General features: G+C 37.7%; 1 protein-coding gene across 2 annotated transcripts in view; it reads right to left on the bottom strand.

The window, feature by feature from the left end:
* The window catches only part of LOC113228713 (carbonic anhydrase-related protein 10), a 43,029-nt gene extending 29,155 nt beyond the window's left edge, over positions 1-13,874 (bottom strand). For both annotated transcript variants that reach the window (XM_026462070.1, XM_026462071.1), the window contains exons 1-3: positions 13,813-13,874; positions 12,379-12,426; positions 1,619-1,755 (exon numbers count right to left, since the gene is read on the bottom strand). In XM_026462070.1, coding sequence (XP_026317855.1) covers positions 1,619-1,755; positions 12,379-12,426; positions 13,813-13,864 — 237 coding nt within the window. In that variant the 5' untranslated portion in view covers positions 13,865-13,874. The remainder of the gene's footprint in view (positions 1-1,618; positions 1,756-12,378; positions 12,427-13,812) is intronic.
* Positions 13,875-14,667: the final 793 nt, after the last annotated feature.

The raw sequence follows: 14,667 nt of genomic DNA, 5'->3' as shown, positions 1-14,667 counted from the left end.
TTGGTTAAACGATATCGTGGTACCATGAGTTTGGACTTAGCTCTAAGTTTAATATTATGGATATCTTCTTTCTTATTGAAATTATGTATTATAATTTAGTAGCAGTAGAACTCTTTCAAAATGTCAAAAATTAATATCGGCATTACTGTGTTCCGGTTTTGAAGGGTAAGGATGTTGGTGACATTACAGGCACATGGGACTTGTCATCTTATGTCTCAGGATGACAGGCGCAGTGGCAGTACTCCTCAGATCGTTGCGACTTAAAACGTTGAGTGGCACTGCAACTATTATGGATAGGCGTGTCGCTTATCATCAGGTGCACGACTTGCTCGTCCCGTCACTTAATATAAAATATATAATATATATATTTTTCACTTTCGCATAAATAACTGAGTTCACATGTTTGGGTTTTTTTAATAGTCTTTTAAGCGGCGGCAGTCAATATTGACTGCTGGGACTGCTGGGGCTGCCTCTACACTGTAGTGCCTCAGTGATCTTCGTGGAGGCTAGGATTGATAGTTTTCAGGCAGTCGTTCGCAAGAGAGTGGCATCCCTGTTGGCCTGAGTGAGAGGCAGCACCAACAGTCTCTTAAGGTCATAGCAGAGAGGATGGACAGCCCAATCCTTAAGTATTGGATATCCATGTTCATGAAAATGAACACTGCTTTCTACTAACATAGTTGTAAGTACCTACTAACACCATATGGACTTGTAACTGTACCTAAATAAAATTGTTTCATTTCAATTCATTTAATGTTTTCACTTTCATTTAAATCACATTATTGTCACATTGCACAAAACTTTGATTTCGCAATTAGTGGAATTTTCAGGATAAATTGTTTTGTAATTTTGTTTAAAATAAGGAATAGTTGTAACTTGCTTCACCACTACTTCTTTCTTCGTATTTTCTTCATAATATAGTTAAAATAAAAATAATCTTTGTAAAAACTGTACTTTTAACTTCAAAAGCTTACTTTTGACTGTTCCTTATCTAGTTTTTTTTTATGATACCAAGTGCCAACAAGGGACCAACAAGTCGTGCACTTGGTGGTAAGCAACACGCCTGTCCATAACAGGTGCAGTGCCGTTAATTAATTTGATTAATAATGGAAATTAGAATAAATTAAAACATATTACTTAGTACTGCAGTCTTACATCTGTTTGGGATTTTTCATTAGAAATACTGGATCTCAAACTAGTGGTACGGAGAAACCACTTTTCTCGTTGAAATCAGGATGTTTTTTACTTTCAATGGCCTCTCGCAGCATCCTGGGTAGATAACGGATTTCTTTTGCAAGGATCTGGGGTTTGTCAAACTTCGTTGGATGTGCAGGTTTATCCATGACATGCTCGCAGACTGCAGGACTTGTTTACGCGTCGGTGTTTGACATCAGCTATATGTTCTTTAACGCGTTTGATAACTTTATATGCAACGATTGTACAACATACTATTTCAATTCAATTAAAAATGTGAAATATTTTAGAAAATACGAGCCATGAATGAAAAGAAACCTCTCAAGATTTCTTTACATTAGGCTTTGTGAGAAGTTTGGTCATATTTTAAATATGTTTTTTAAATCCTACTTCAACTACCTAAGCTGTACACAATCGTACTTACTTTATGTTTGTCAAACTGTATGTCCCTCAACCAAGGGTCGAAGAGTAGCTTGTCGGGTTCGATGTTGACCGGACTCTGCCGACGGCCCTTGTTGCACATGCTCCATTGGGGATTTATAAGGCCCCAGAAGCCTGGACCTGAGAAAATAATAATAACTTCTTTTATTCGACCCAACAAATACCGTCTGAACGAGAAGGTTCATAAATTTCTCACAAGGTGTCACTTACGGAGTTGGAAGCCGAAAAAACCCCAATACACAGATCTATACATATAGGTGCACATACAGCACCCTCTATTGTCCAAATAAGTACCGAAACCGTTGGCGCGCTCACCTCCCGTTGTACACAGGCCAGCACACCAAGCTACACTTTGACGTATCTTGTTTCGTTGCAATGGAGGCGATTTTCGAACACAAATGTGTAGTCTGATGTGCCGTTGTCCGTACATTACACAACCAGCTGTTAAGTAGGTAGCCTAGTAGGTACAGTATTATTGTTTTTTTAATGAAAATTGATACTTTTGTCGAATTAAATTTTGAAAGTTGTCTGCGTATATACTTTCGAAAACTTTGTCCCTTTTGTTACAACTTCTGGTGCATAGGTTCAGGTTAGGTTTTCGTATAACTGATACACCTGATTGTCCGTTGATGTGGAAACTCGTACAGAGGCCAATTTCATATTAAACTTTAGCCTAAGATATATTATTTATTATTATGTATTGTAGTGCACAACTAAAGACACACGAACTATCAACTTTGTTACTCTCAAGTGTACGTTATTTGAATTGGGTTCAATACAGCCGTTTCAAAAGTCACCATGGGGGTTATTTCTGCCGCCAAGCAGTAATGTCAGCGTTACTGTGTTCCGGTTTAGAAGGGTAAGGGTGCTGGTAAAATTACAGGCACATGGGACTTGTCAACTTATGTCTCAGGGTGACGGGCGCAGTGACTACCACTCAGATCTTAGCAAAACTCAGAATGGCACTGTAACTGTTATGGACAGGCGTGTAGATTACCATCACGCGCACGACTTGCTCGTGCCATAACTTGATGTTATAAAAAAAAAACCTATTGTTTGGCTGTGCGTATGAACTCTAAGCTCAAATATGGTCAGTGTATTCGGTACAGTAGGTGATAAGTCCGTAGATTTATAGACACGTAGATATTATGGGTGCAGAGGTTTAAGTATACACAATGTGCCAAAAGGCTTTGATGAGAAATGTACCTTACTCCATATACACAGTGCTCTTTGTGAAACGTAACTTATGCCTGAGTAGACAGTTCCTATTGAAACGTGGGCAGGTACATAACATCTGTGAACTAAATTAGACCGCAATGCTATGCTAAAAGGAAACCTGCCCAGCAGTGTCTTGAGAATCCCCATTCATACGTCTTCATAAAGCAAGATAATCAAGGATCCTGCAAATCATCGTGAGACTATGTGAGGTGCCAATCTTATCTTGAGCCATTAAATTCCATACACTCTCGTACTACACAGTATTAGCGTATGTATGGCTTGGCAATTAGTGGTTATACCGATTGCATATTAAGGTGCTGGTTCAAATGTTCGCATTTTGGTAATCGTTAGGGGGTCACCACACTTATCGATGCGGAGTTGGCTTCAGGCGTATTTTACTACACTAGTCGCATTAACCACTAGACGCGGCGGCGGTGGTAGGCACAATTCACACTGGCGCATAGTCGAAGCGTCGCGTCGCGTCCTGTTTTTCAACCACAACGTATGGCGTCTTATGTGTAAAAAAAAGGTTTTAAGTATAAAATTTATGTCTTGTATGAATAAATAGTTTTTTGTTATTGTTCGATTATTTTTTTGGGTATATAAGGATGCCTTGTAGGTTCTACATCGTTATGTGATGTCGCAATATTTTTCGGCCCATACAATAAAATGATCCTTACATGAAACTGAGTAAAAAATTTTTATCAATTTTAATGGACAACCCATACTTGACTATGTACATTTGTGACTTGACACTCCTTGTGAAAGAGTTCGTCCAGGGAAGTACTGCCATCTTACCTATTTCTGCCGCCAAACAGTAATGTCAGCATTACTGTGTTTCGGTTTTGAAGGGTAAGGGTGCTGGTGAAATTTCAAGCACATGGGACTTGTCAACTTATGTCTCAGACGGGCGCAGTGGCAGTGCCCCTCAGATCTTTGCGATTTAAAGCTCTGAGTGGCACTGCAACTATTAAGGACAGGCGTGTAGCTTACCATCAGGCGCACGACTTGTTCGTCCCGTCATTGAATATTACATATAAAAAAAAACCTTCAGTAAGTTTCACTGTTTTGCTAAACCAAATGGTTTTATGTATTAACTATTAAACCACTGTGTTACAAAATATTGTCCAAAAGAATGTAGGTACTAATTTGTTACGCAATGGGATGTACTTCACCCGATCATATAAAATCCTGAAAACAGGCTAAACTAAAGGCTAAAACGAATTATTTACATCAACAAGCAAACAAACATCAGAAATATATAATATATATCCATTTTTTATATGGCGATAGTTCTCTTTAAATACTACAAAGAACCTACTAAATTGTTTGAAAGTTGAAATAGTTTTTATGTAGTTGCAGTAGAGCTTGTGAAAGAGTTCATGTGCTTGTAATTTCACCAGCTCCTTTGCCCTAAGAATCCGGAACGCATTACGTAATGGCAGTACTTCCCTGGACGAACTCTTTCAAAAAGAGCTCTATTGCTACTAATGCTTTTTATTTGAAAGGTCGACTGGTAGAATCTTCCTAGGGGCATGCCATATGACCTTCATTTTAAAGTTATTAATGTTTAACACTTAGAATAATAACGCATAGAAACCTAGCCCGCACACGCTAAGTGAGGCAAATTGAAGCGCTCCCAAAGGGCCTACACGAGCGGGCAGGCCTTCAGTGCTCAAGGTCAACTTGCACCGCGAACAGCTCAAGAATTTTAGCTAAAAATGACGAAATGTGCGGTAAATGAGTGTAAAAATACGTCAGACAAACATAAAATAGATACTAACATCACATTCCGCAAGGAAATAACTCTTAAAAAATTTCAACTTGTATTTTTATATAAATATTCACAAAAACTACTAAAGCTGGCCTACATGAGTTTGATTTTTGCCTCACTTATGACAGTTCGTTTGTTATGAAACTATCATTCTACGCGTTATTATTCTAAGTTTTAACAGCCATTACATCTCGATAATGAATAGAATACGTAGCTTTCGTGTAATAAGGCCACATCTACCAAATGATAACTTCTCAGATGAGAACTTTGAAGATTCTGCGAATGTCTCGAAAATTAGTCGATAACTTTTTTGTGCTTAAATAGGAGCGATAGATTTCATGTCAGTAAGTTTTATTGAATTTCAGTACGTTTCACCTCGTGGTATTCAATTTTGTTTTGTGAAATTACTCCACTAGTTTGTTATAATTATGAAATATAAGGAGTGAACACATAGAAAAAATTCCTTCGATCCGGCTGAATTCGAACCAGAATCTTATAGTAAACCGTGCCAGACGCTATGCCAACTAAGCCACAGAACGGACCAGCGGACCTTACGAATTTTTCTTGCTTGTTTCCATTGACTTACAAATAAATGAACGACGGGTCTAATACAAAAACCACGAAAAAAATGTCCCAAGTCAACCTATTCGAAATTTAAATTGTTATGTCATCGCAGTATCGCGCTGTCAGTAGAACAAATGAAGACTAAAGCGGAGTGTCGCGCTCTGTATACGATTTTAGCGCCTTACAAGTGCGGACACTTTTTAGCGCGGACCCGACGTCCATATAATTGTAAGTCAATGCTTGTTTCACATCTTTGTTTTGTTTTAACGACTTTTTGCCGTAGCGCCATCAGTGAGAAAACTATTTATGTATCTTTATAGTATTTACACGTCCGCTTCCATATCTGCTTCCGTTTCTGCTAAAATTTACTTATGTCTTCTGTTTCGTTATGACTCTTCCGTTGCATCACTAACGTAAACCACAATTTCCGTAATGTATTAAGTAAAAAGTGTACGATATAGATTTGAATCCTTATCTGTGGCCGATCGCTAGTGAAGAGAGTTGTCAATTGTAGCTAATTATGACCATTTACACGTGCAATAAGTAGGTTGCTAACTTAACAACGGTGTTTTACGGTGCAAAAACAGTAGAGATGGAACAAACAAGTGCAAAGATCTGGCACCGCCACTGTACCCATCCCGTACATTGGACCTTTGTTTTGGTTTTTAACGACTTGTTTATGTACTTAGTTCGTATTGTTTTTATAACTTTCATGCGATATAAGCACTTTTGAAGTATGATCACGTAGGACTTTATCATACCAAGAGTATGGATCTTGGTCCATTACTTTGCAGCTCCCAGTGGGCGCTGAAGTGTGAAATAAATTAATATAAAAAATACATGTTTTCAATAATTTTTTGTGCTGGTGGGCGTTGAAATTTTATTATCTAGCCTAACTGGGCGGTTGCTAAAAAATTTGAGAAACCATATTTTAGAGATACGATATTTAGTTAAATAAAACAATCACATTTTGTATGCAATGTATGTGCTACAATTCGATTGTAACACTACGGGTCTAACCTAACAATCAGCGCAGACCGGATTAGGTCGCCGTTAGATAAATCATCCGATGCCGATGACCTAAATGGGTGCTTACCATTGCTGCTCTCCTATTCACAAAGCTCATTTACATGCGCATGTAATACGTGTATGTACATTGAGAACGTCTGTATAGTCTGTTTTTTTTGAAGACGGAGTAAAATGACAGTTCATTGTGCAAAAGTGTTGCCCGTTTTCAAGCAGCTAGTGATTGCAGTCGATAAATATTCTATCGACTATCGACTTAATATTGGTCACGCTTATGGAATTTTTTTGAATTTGAATCATCCTCGACCCATTATTCATCCAATTACTGACCACAAGATCATTTGAATTGTCATTTTTGTAGATTCATACATACATACACTGTATTTAGAACAATGTGTATGAAATATACAAAAAGGAAACGTATTTTTAAGTTTTTAATTTTAATTCAATATATAGAATCAAATCTGGTTATTCTAAAATGTATATATGTACAAGAATAAAAATTGATCTCGATAGTGGTAGGCCAACTGTCAAAATAAGAATAAACGAGACAATAACGCAATTAGTAATTATTAGGACGTCGTTACATTCACAAATTGTCATTTTTGGCAGTATTTTATCATCTTTCACAATCTATCGATAAAACTATCGACAACAACTACATAAATGTTTAAAATTTTATGAAAACTGGCAATCCTACAAATGTCATTTTACTCCGTCTTCAAAAAATAGATAGTTGTAATTTCATCCTTTCTATTGTCAGACAACATGGCCACGTTAGGTTAGGTTAGGTTAGCATAGTTTATGTTCCATAGTTTTGTGTTTTCAAATAATGCACAAAACACCTCAAAGTGAACAACGTAGGAAAATAATTACTCGGCCAGTCTAGATATGAATGAAATTTGGAACTAACATCATCGCCGGCACTGGCCCATGTAGCAGGTGCAATCAATACCGTGGCGCCCTCTTGAACGAACTAGATCAAAATGGAATACTGACATTTATATTTACCCCAGCGATTAATATTATTATTATTGAAATCGCAAAGTTTTGAGGGGTACTTACACTGCGCTCGTCACCTAAGATACAGTTTGACGAACTCTTTCACAAGAAGCTCTACTGTTACTTATTGTTGTGTGTTGCCTACCACAAAATTTGTCATACTTTGTCTACATTATATTTGACTCGGTACACTAATGCTTTCATATTTTCTTTTGGTGATTCGTGTTCAGATGAGGCACTTATAAAGTCCAAGAAGTTCAGTACAGTTCATGTTCATATCAAACAATATTCTCTACTGCCGTAAGTAGTGAAGAAGTAAGTGACTAATGCTCTAATATCCATTTTAAATAGAGCACAAAATTATCTTTTAAAAACAGTTAAAATTAGTTAACGTGTTCGACTTATCGGAACTTAACCTAACGAAGCATAGCTGAAATATCATTAAGCATTTCGATATTCTAAAACTGGGTTATGGTTTTTTATGACATGTCAATTAGCCATGTTTTATCGATCGAGGAATGAATAATTTACTATAGAAAAATATCATAAAAAAAACTTTATTTAGGACCTTAAAAACATTACTATACTTTTCTATAGCTGAATATATACGAAATTCAACGGGTTACGCATAATAGGCATGTATAAAGCTTATGAAGGCCTATTCAACCACATATAGTTTCAATGTTCAATAGAAAGTCGGGACACCGCAAAATTTTACCATCACAGTGCATTGAATCGCGCGTAATGTGACGCCGGGGTGTCCTGTAAAGGTCCCGTGAATGTCCCGTAACTGTCCCGTATACTGAACTGTCATTATGCCCCGGACGTCATTACCGGCCGGTCATTACCGTTACATTACAATTTTTAGGGAGTCAAGTAAGATAGTTTAATAAAATACAGTGTAATCTGAGATTGTGTTTTGTCAATGTATTGTTATTGGAAGTAGTTTTAGATATAGTTTCAAAAGACATTGAGCGTCTTAATGTAGATTTTGTATAAGTACTACTTTTATCGTTCACGTCAATATCGGAATTTGAATTGTATTAAATCTTGGTTTTTTAACATTTTACGTTTTAAATATTTAATTAATCTAAATTAAAAGTTGAATCTACTAACACAACATTCGGTCACTAGTTTTGTTGAGAATCGGATGAAGTCAGTGACAACGGTCTGTGCCAACCATGTACACTGGCTGATTCCGGGTCAGAACCTGAACTCAGAATGTTCCTGTACTTGCACAGAATATTTTTTGCCCTAGTGCTTATATAGATCCAATATAAAATGTTCAATGTAAATCAATGAATATTGGAGTATGGAGAAGCACTAGGTGGTAACTACACAGAAAGCACTTGGAAATCGCACTGTTTTGCAGTGGCTTTAGCCTGTTGTTTATTTTTTTGATATCATTAATGATAGAAAAGATTTAACATATATTGCAACGATAGAACATTTATTGCAACGCCACAACACACAGATACAAACAAGATATTAATAATACTTAGATAAACAAAACAAAGTATAAAGAATTAATAATCAAAATAAAACTTCCAAAAACAAGAAAAAAGCAACATGAAAAAAGTAAAGGAAAACATATAAAAAGCAATAACCAAAATATAAGTACTAAAAATTTGTGATATCATTACGCAAAAGGACCTCATTCAGCTTATGCCACAACCATAACTAGACTGTGGCACTGGTTTTCAATAAACCCTAAGCCGAAATGAGAGACGGACGTGTGTGTCGCAAAATAAAATAGAATAAAATAGATTACGTAAATACTTGTGTATGTGTTCCTTGTGTCTTATTGCTGTGTGTTATATGGATTAAAATATTGCAATATATAAATATTGTAAAAATATAAATGTATCTACTGTGTATATTGTATAACGTAACGGGGTACACCGTACTATTATATTGTGAAATTATGTTTACGGTAAACGCCGTTAATGTATATGAACGGGTTAAAATAATAATAATGTGGCAGACAGCCACAACAATTACTCGGTCTTAATCTATGGAATTAATTCTCTATACTACGAATACCAGAGCAACGGAATTCAATCCAGGGCACGACTCGGAACACCCAAAACCATTTACTTACAACTAGTGGAGTATTTTCATAAAAAAATATATGAATATAATGGTAGTAAAAACATTATGATATAGTAAGGCAATTTATAGTCTCATTGTTGGGCACAGGTCTCTTTTGACAATGAGAGGGATTGGGCTGTAGTACCCATGCGGGCCTAATATACGCGGGAATATAGGAAACTTCACACATATCTTTAAATTGCTTTGACAATGTGTGCAGATTTCTTCACGATATTTTCCTTCACCGAAAAGCTTACGCTAAAAATGCGAGCCCAAATTCGAACTCACTACCCTCTGCTTGAGAGGCGGTAAGTTTAGACTACCACTGCCGAAAAAAATATGTTCAATAAATATAAATAACAAATCATAAATATTTAATTTAAATCAGTCCAAACTGGTGAATACTGTGGTAGTAAAAGTACCATGGTATTCAATAAAAATATAGCAATTTAGAGAAGTTCATTTTTCAAAATTTGGTACTCTAGCGCTCGCACTACAAACGCTTAAAGTAGTTGTATTTCGAAACTCCTCTTGTTTTGAAAGGCATATTCTTCTAAAAATAATACCATCAATGCCTTTAATCTATACTATACTCTTTTTATTTTACGATGACCATCCTCTCAGCAAAACTACACCGATAAGTTGCACCCTCGTTCAGGGCTAGATAAGTGCGGCAAATTTCGGGGCTCGAGTGTCGTGTTCGATATAATGATACGGGTGACCGCACTATCATTAAGATGCTATCTGTGATCATTACCAGGACGTCACTGGTGTCCCGTTTTTTGGTATTTTGAGTTTTCTTTATGAATATTTTATTATTTTTATATTTTATTTACATTGTACGGAATGTGATTTTCAAATAATTAACAAGCACAAAGTCATTCACCAACATTGCGTTTATTTTTCGGGAAACAAGGCAATATGATGTGTTTATTGTTTTATTTTAATTTTTATATCAAATTGCTTTGGGGTAATGCCGCCGATATTAATAGAACCTTTGACCTCCAGAGTGTCTTTGATAGGTTTAAAGAAATTAACATTCCTATACCAGCGTCACAATACATTTATAAAAACGTGATTTATGTCAAGACAATTCGTAAGTCCCTAAAAATGATGCCATCTATCAGAAGGCGCAAAATAGAGTATCTTAGTCACGTGATCAGGAACAATAGATACACGCTACAGCTAATATTGATAGGCAAAGTGCAGGGAAAGAGACGCGCTGGGCGAAAAAAGAAATCGTGGCTGCGGAACATTCGGGAGTGGACCAGCATTACCTCCGTCGAACAGCTGTTTTGGTTGGCTGCTGATAGAGACGGATACAGGAAGCTGACGGCCAACCTTCAGCATTGAAGAAGCGCTCTAAGAAGAAGAAGAAGATGTTAAGAAGAATCGTATTTTTTTTAAATAGAGACAGACATTACATTAATACGAGGAATAAAAAACTGACTGTTCTTGATAGTCGTCGTGAAGACGTCACAAATTCACTTAAGGGACAATGTTATACACTTCTATAGTGATGGGAAACCTCCTTCAGCTCTGAATACCGTACCGCTTCTCACTTCAGACTGGTGTAGTTCCCAGGACGTGGAAGCTTGCAAAGATGCAACCTGTGCCGAAAAAGGTTAGCAGAGCTGACCCTGTCAACTATAGACCTATCTCAGTCACTTCCATAATCTGCAAGACTATGGAACGTGTACTCAACAACCGTCTCCTATAGTACCTTGAAGACAACGACCTCCTCAGTGATCGCCAGCACGGATTCCGACAAGGACGATCTACTGGGGCGATCGTCTTGTGTATGCCTGTCACATATGGAGAGAGGCTATAGAAAAGCAAGGCGAAGCACTTGCAGTGTCTTTGGACATTTCTAAAACCTTTGACAGGGTCTGGCACGCAAGCCTTTCACGTAAGTTTCCCTTTTATGGGCTTCCCACTGACCTTTGCAATTGGATTTCGGATTTCTTGAGCGAACGTTTGATTCGAGTGGTCTTAGAAGGCTAGTCTTCCAAACAAATGGCGATAGATGCCGGTCGGAGTTCCTCAGGGTTCCATACTGTCTGCAACTCTCTACTGCATATCAATGATATTCTAGTTAATTCTAGGTACCTTTGCGTATGCTGATGGCAGCACAGTTGTAGATAGGTATTTGACCAATGCAAGGTACAGTGGAGAGGAAATCCAGTTTTGCCGAGAGTCCATGGTTAGCCGTTTAGATTTGACACTCCAGGCAGTCTCCGATTGGGGCAATGTCAATCTTGCCAAGTTTAACGCTACCAAAACGCAGGCGTGCCTATTCGCCACAAAACGGAGTCCCTTTGAGCTGACTCTGACTTTCCGTGATGTATCGATATCGATAGCTGACTGTCTCCTGCTACTTGGAATGGACCTGTCGTCCAATTTGAACTTCGGCAGATACATTGAATCCGTGGCCAAAAATGCAGCAAGGAAGCTTGGGATCCTTTCCAAGGTGAGGCGTTATTTTACACCGGGACAGTTGCTTCAGCTGTACCAAGTACAAGTCCGGTCATGCATGGAGTACAGCTGCCACCTTCGGGATGGCTCTGCTACATATCAACTGGCCACTTTGGATTCAATTGATAACCATGCCAAGAGACTTACAGGTGACTCTTGTGGAGGTGAAGCTGCAGAGCCCTGAACACCGCCGTAAAGTTGCCTGCTTATCGGTATTTTACAGGCTATATCACGGAGAATGTGCGATGGAATTACACGATTTAAATCCGCCATCCCCTTTCCATCACCGGAGGACTAGGCGTAGTCTTGGGTTCTAAACAAAAATGCCAGTTGTTAAACACACCAGTGTACAATCAAACAAATTAATTTGAAATTAAAACATTTTCGTCGCTATCGATAAAGTTAAACCGAACGACTGTACAGGTTATCATGCGATCACTATAGGTATACTATCATTAAGTAGTACTTATCACTTTTTTACAACTTCGAGACTTTTGATAGCATGTTATAGTGGCAATTAGCCTATAGTTCACGAACTTATTTTTAAACGCATAATTAATATTTACCCACTTGGTATTGTATTATATAGATACCTGATATTCCGTCGTACGTCCACCATTCTTCCCAGCTACCGGATATGTCTGAAAAAAAAAAGATCAGTCAAAACTGAAGAAATATCAAAGTAACAACAAATCGATACCTCCAATGAACACTATGCCAACTGAATTTTTGGACCTGTTCTGTTTTTAATTTTGTTTGTTTCTTTATTTTTCTGTCACAAAATTCGTTTTTTTTTCAATGTTTTTTTGTTTCTTGTTTCTTTATTTTTTTTCACAAAATTCGGAGAACATAATATTAGTAAATAAATAGGCCTGTTTACAAAAATAACAGAAAATGACCAAAAAATAAAGTTGGCGTAGTGTTAATTGGAGGTATAGAAATTATCGAGAGCTGCTCTAACGTTTCCTCTTTGGATCGCTAAGCTTATTCTGTTTATAGACTTCAAGTGACAGGTCATACAAGTCGTGCACCTGGCGGCAAGCGACACGTCTACCCATAACAGTTGTAGTGCCATTCAAAGCTTTAGATCGCAAAGGTCTTACGGGCACGGCTCCTGCGCTCATGTCACCCAGAGACTTTTCGAGCCTTTAGTTTCACCAGCACATTTTTCAAATTGACGCTGCGAAATGCAATAAAATGCAGAACTATTAGGATTCTTTACTTAATAGAGTAGTACCGCGCTGCGAAATGTAACCTTATCATGTAGAAGTTAAAGTTTATGTTGTATGGCTCAATTTAATGCATCGCAGCGTCACGTCTCTTGGCTGAGACAACTCGAGACAACCCTTCTCTTCAAAACCGGAACGCAGTAGGGAATCGAATTACTGCTTGGTGACAGAAATAGATAGGTATGGTGGCAGCACTTTCCCAAGGAACTCTTACACAAGGTGTTCTACTGTTACTAAATTATTATTTAGCGGAAGTAGCGTAGTGCCAGTCTTTTGGTCACCGGAGGCTCTTTTGTGGTTTGGATCCAAAGTTTTTCAGTTTCACCAAAAAGGTAAAGTCTGAAAAATAGCAGCCTAATTACCTACAGAAAGAAGAAGAAAGAAAGAAAGAAAGAAAGAATGAAAGAAAAATATTTATTGTATAAACAGAAGTAGAGCTCCTTGTGAAAGAGTTCGTCCAGGGAAGTACTGCCACCTTACCTATTTCTGCCGCTATGCAGTAATGTAAGCTTTACTGCATTCCGGTTTTGAAGGACAAGAGTGCTGGTGAAATTACAGGCACATGGGTATGTGCAGTGCTCCTGAGATCTTTGCGGTTTAAAGCTCTGAGTGGCACTGCAACTGTTATGGACAGGCGTGGCGCTTGCCATTATTACATGTACAATTGTACATGCATAACTTCAGACGACATTATTTAAGACTAAATCGTTGTTATTTTAATGTATGTAAATAAAGCTCTTTATTATTATTATTAAGCACGATACTGTAGCTAATTTCGCTGTAGTATTTCATATATACCTTTGACAGTGACACATAGCAGAGTGAGAATGAAAATGGAGCATTGGCGCATCGTGGCGATGCGGCCAATCACCGCCGTCTGCGCATCGGTGAAAGTTCTGCAACAAACAAACAGTACTTTTTTAAATACGGTTCACTACAATTTAAACACAGTTAAACGTTCGGGTTGTATGTCCTCTGAAACCCAGACCATATTATAATAGGATTGGTAAGTCCATACAAGTAGCGCGCGGTTGTATGTATGCGCGCCTCAAAATCAGAATTTTTCATCATTACTTCTCTTTTTTTTACCGACATCAAAAAAGGAAGTTCTCAATTCGACTGTACTATTTTTATACATGTTACGCGATTACTCCGGCAATTGTAAACCGGAAACTCTGATGATACTGTTTTGTTGAAAAGATTGTATTGGTCCCATTTCATTTTAAGAAAATATTCCACCCCTAAGGGTGGCAAACTCGGGAATGAATCCGATTTCGCGCACTTCCCGATAAACGAATTTCGAAGTCGGTTTTTTTATTTCAAAGTTATAACTATTTACGCACACACTCATGGACACACACATAGAACACCACAAATCACATCCAATACGTTTCCCGGCCCGGAAATTGAACCCGGGATCTCTGCGTGGCAGACCAGCACGGTAACCGTTCGGCTACGAAGGCAGTTTATATTTTCATAATCATACTACCACAATCGAGAAACCTATCCATGATGCAGGTATAAAAATATCTTCACTACCTTTAACAAAAGTTATTTTAAAATAGCGCGAGATTCTGTTATATTTTATTAAAAGTACCTTATTATATTGACCTCCATCTCACCTGATGGAAAATAATGACGAAGTCGACGATG

Source organism: Hyposmocoma kahamanoa, unplaced genomic scaffold (assembly GCF_003589595.1).
Source record: "Hyposmocoma kahamanoa isolate Upper Pololo Valley unplaced genomic scaffold, ASM358959v1 237, whole genome shotgun sequence".
NCBI lineage: Eukaryota > Metazoa > Arthropoda > Insecta > Lepidoptera > Cosmopterigidae > Hyposmocoma > Hyposmocoma kahamanoa.
Note: the sequence above shows the minus strand (reverse complement) of the source record. Positions and strands in the feature narration are given on the sequence as shown.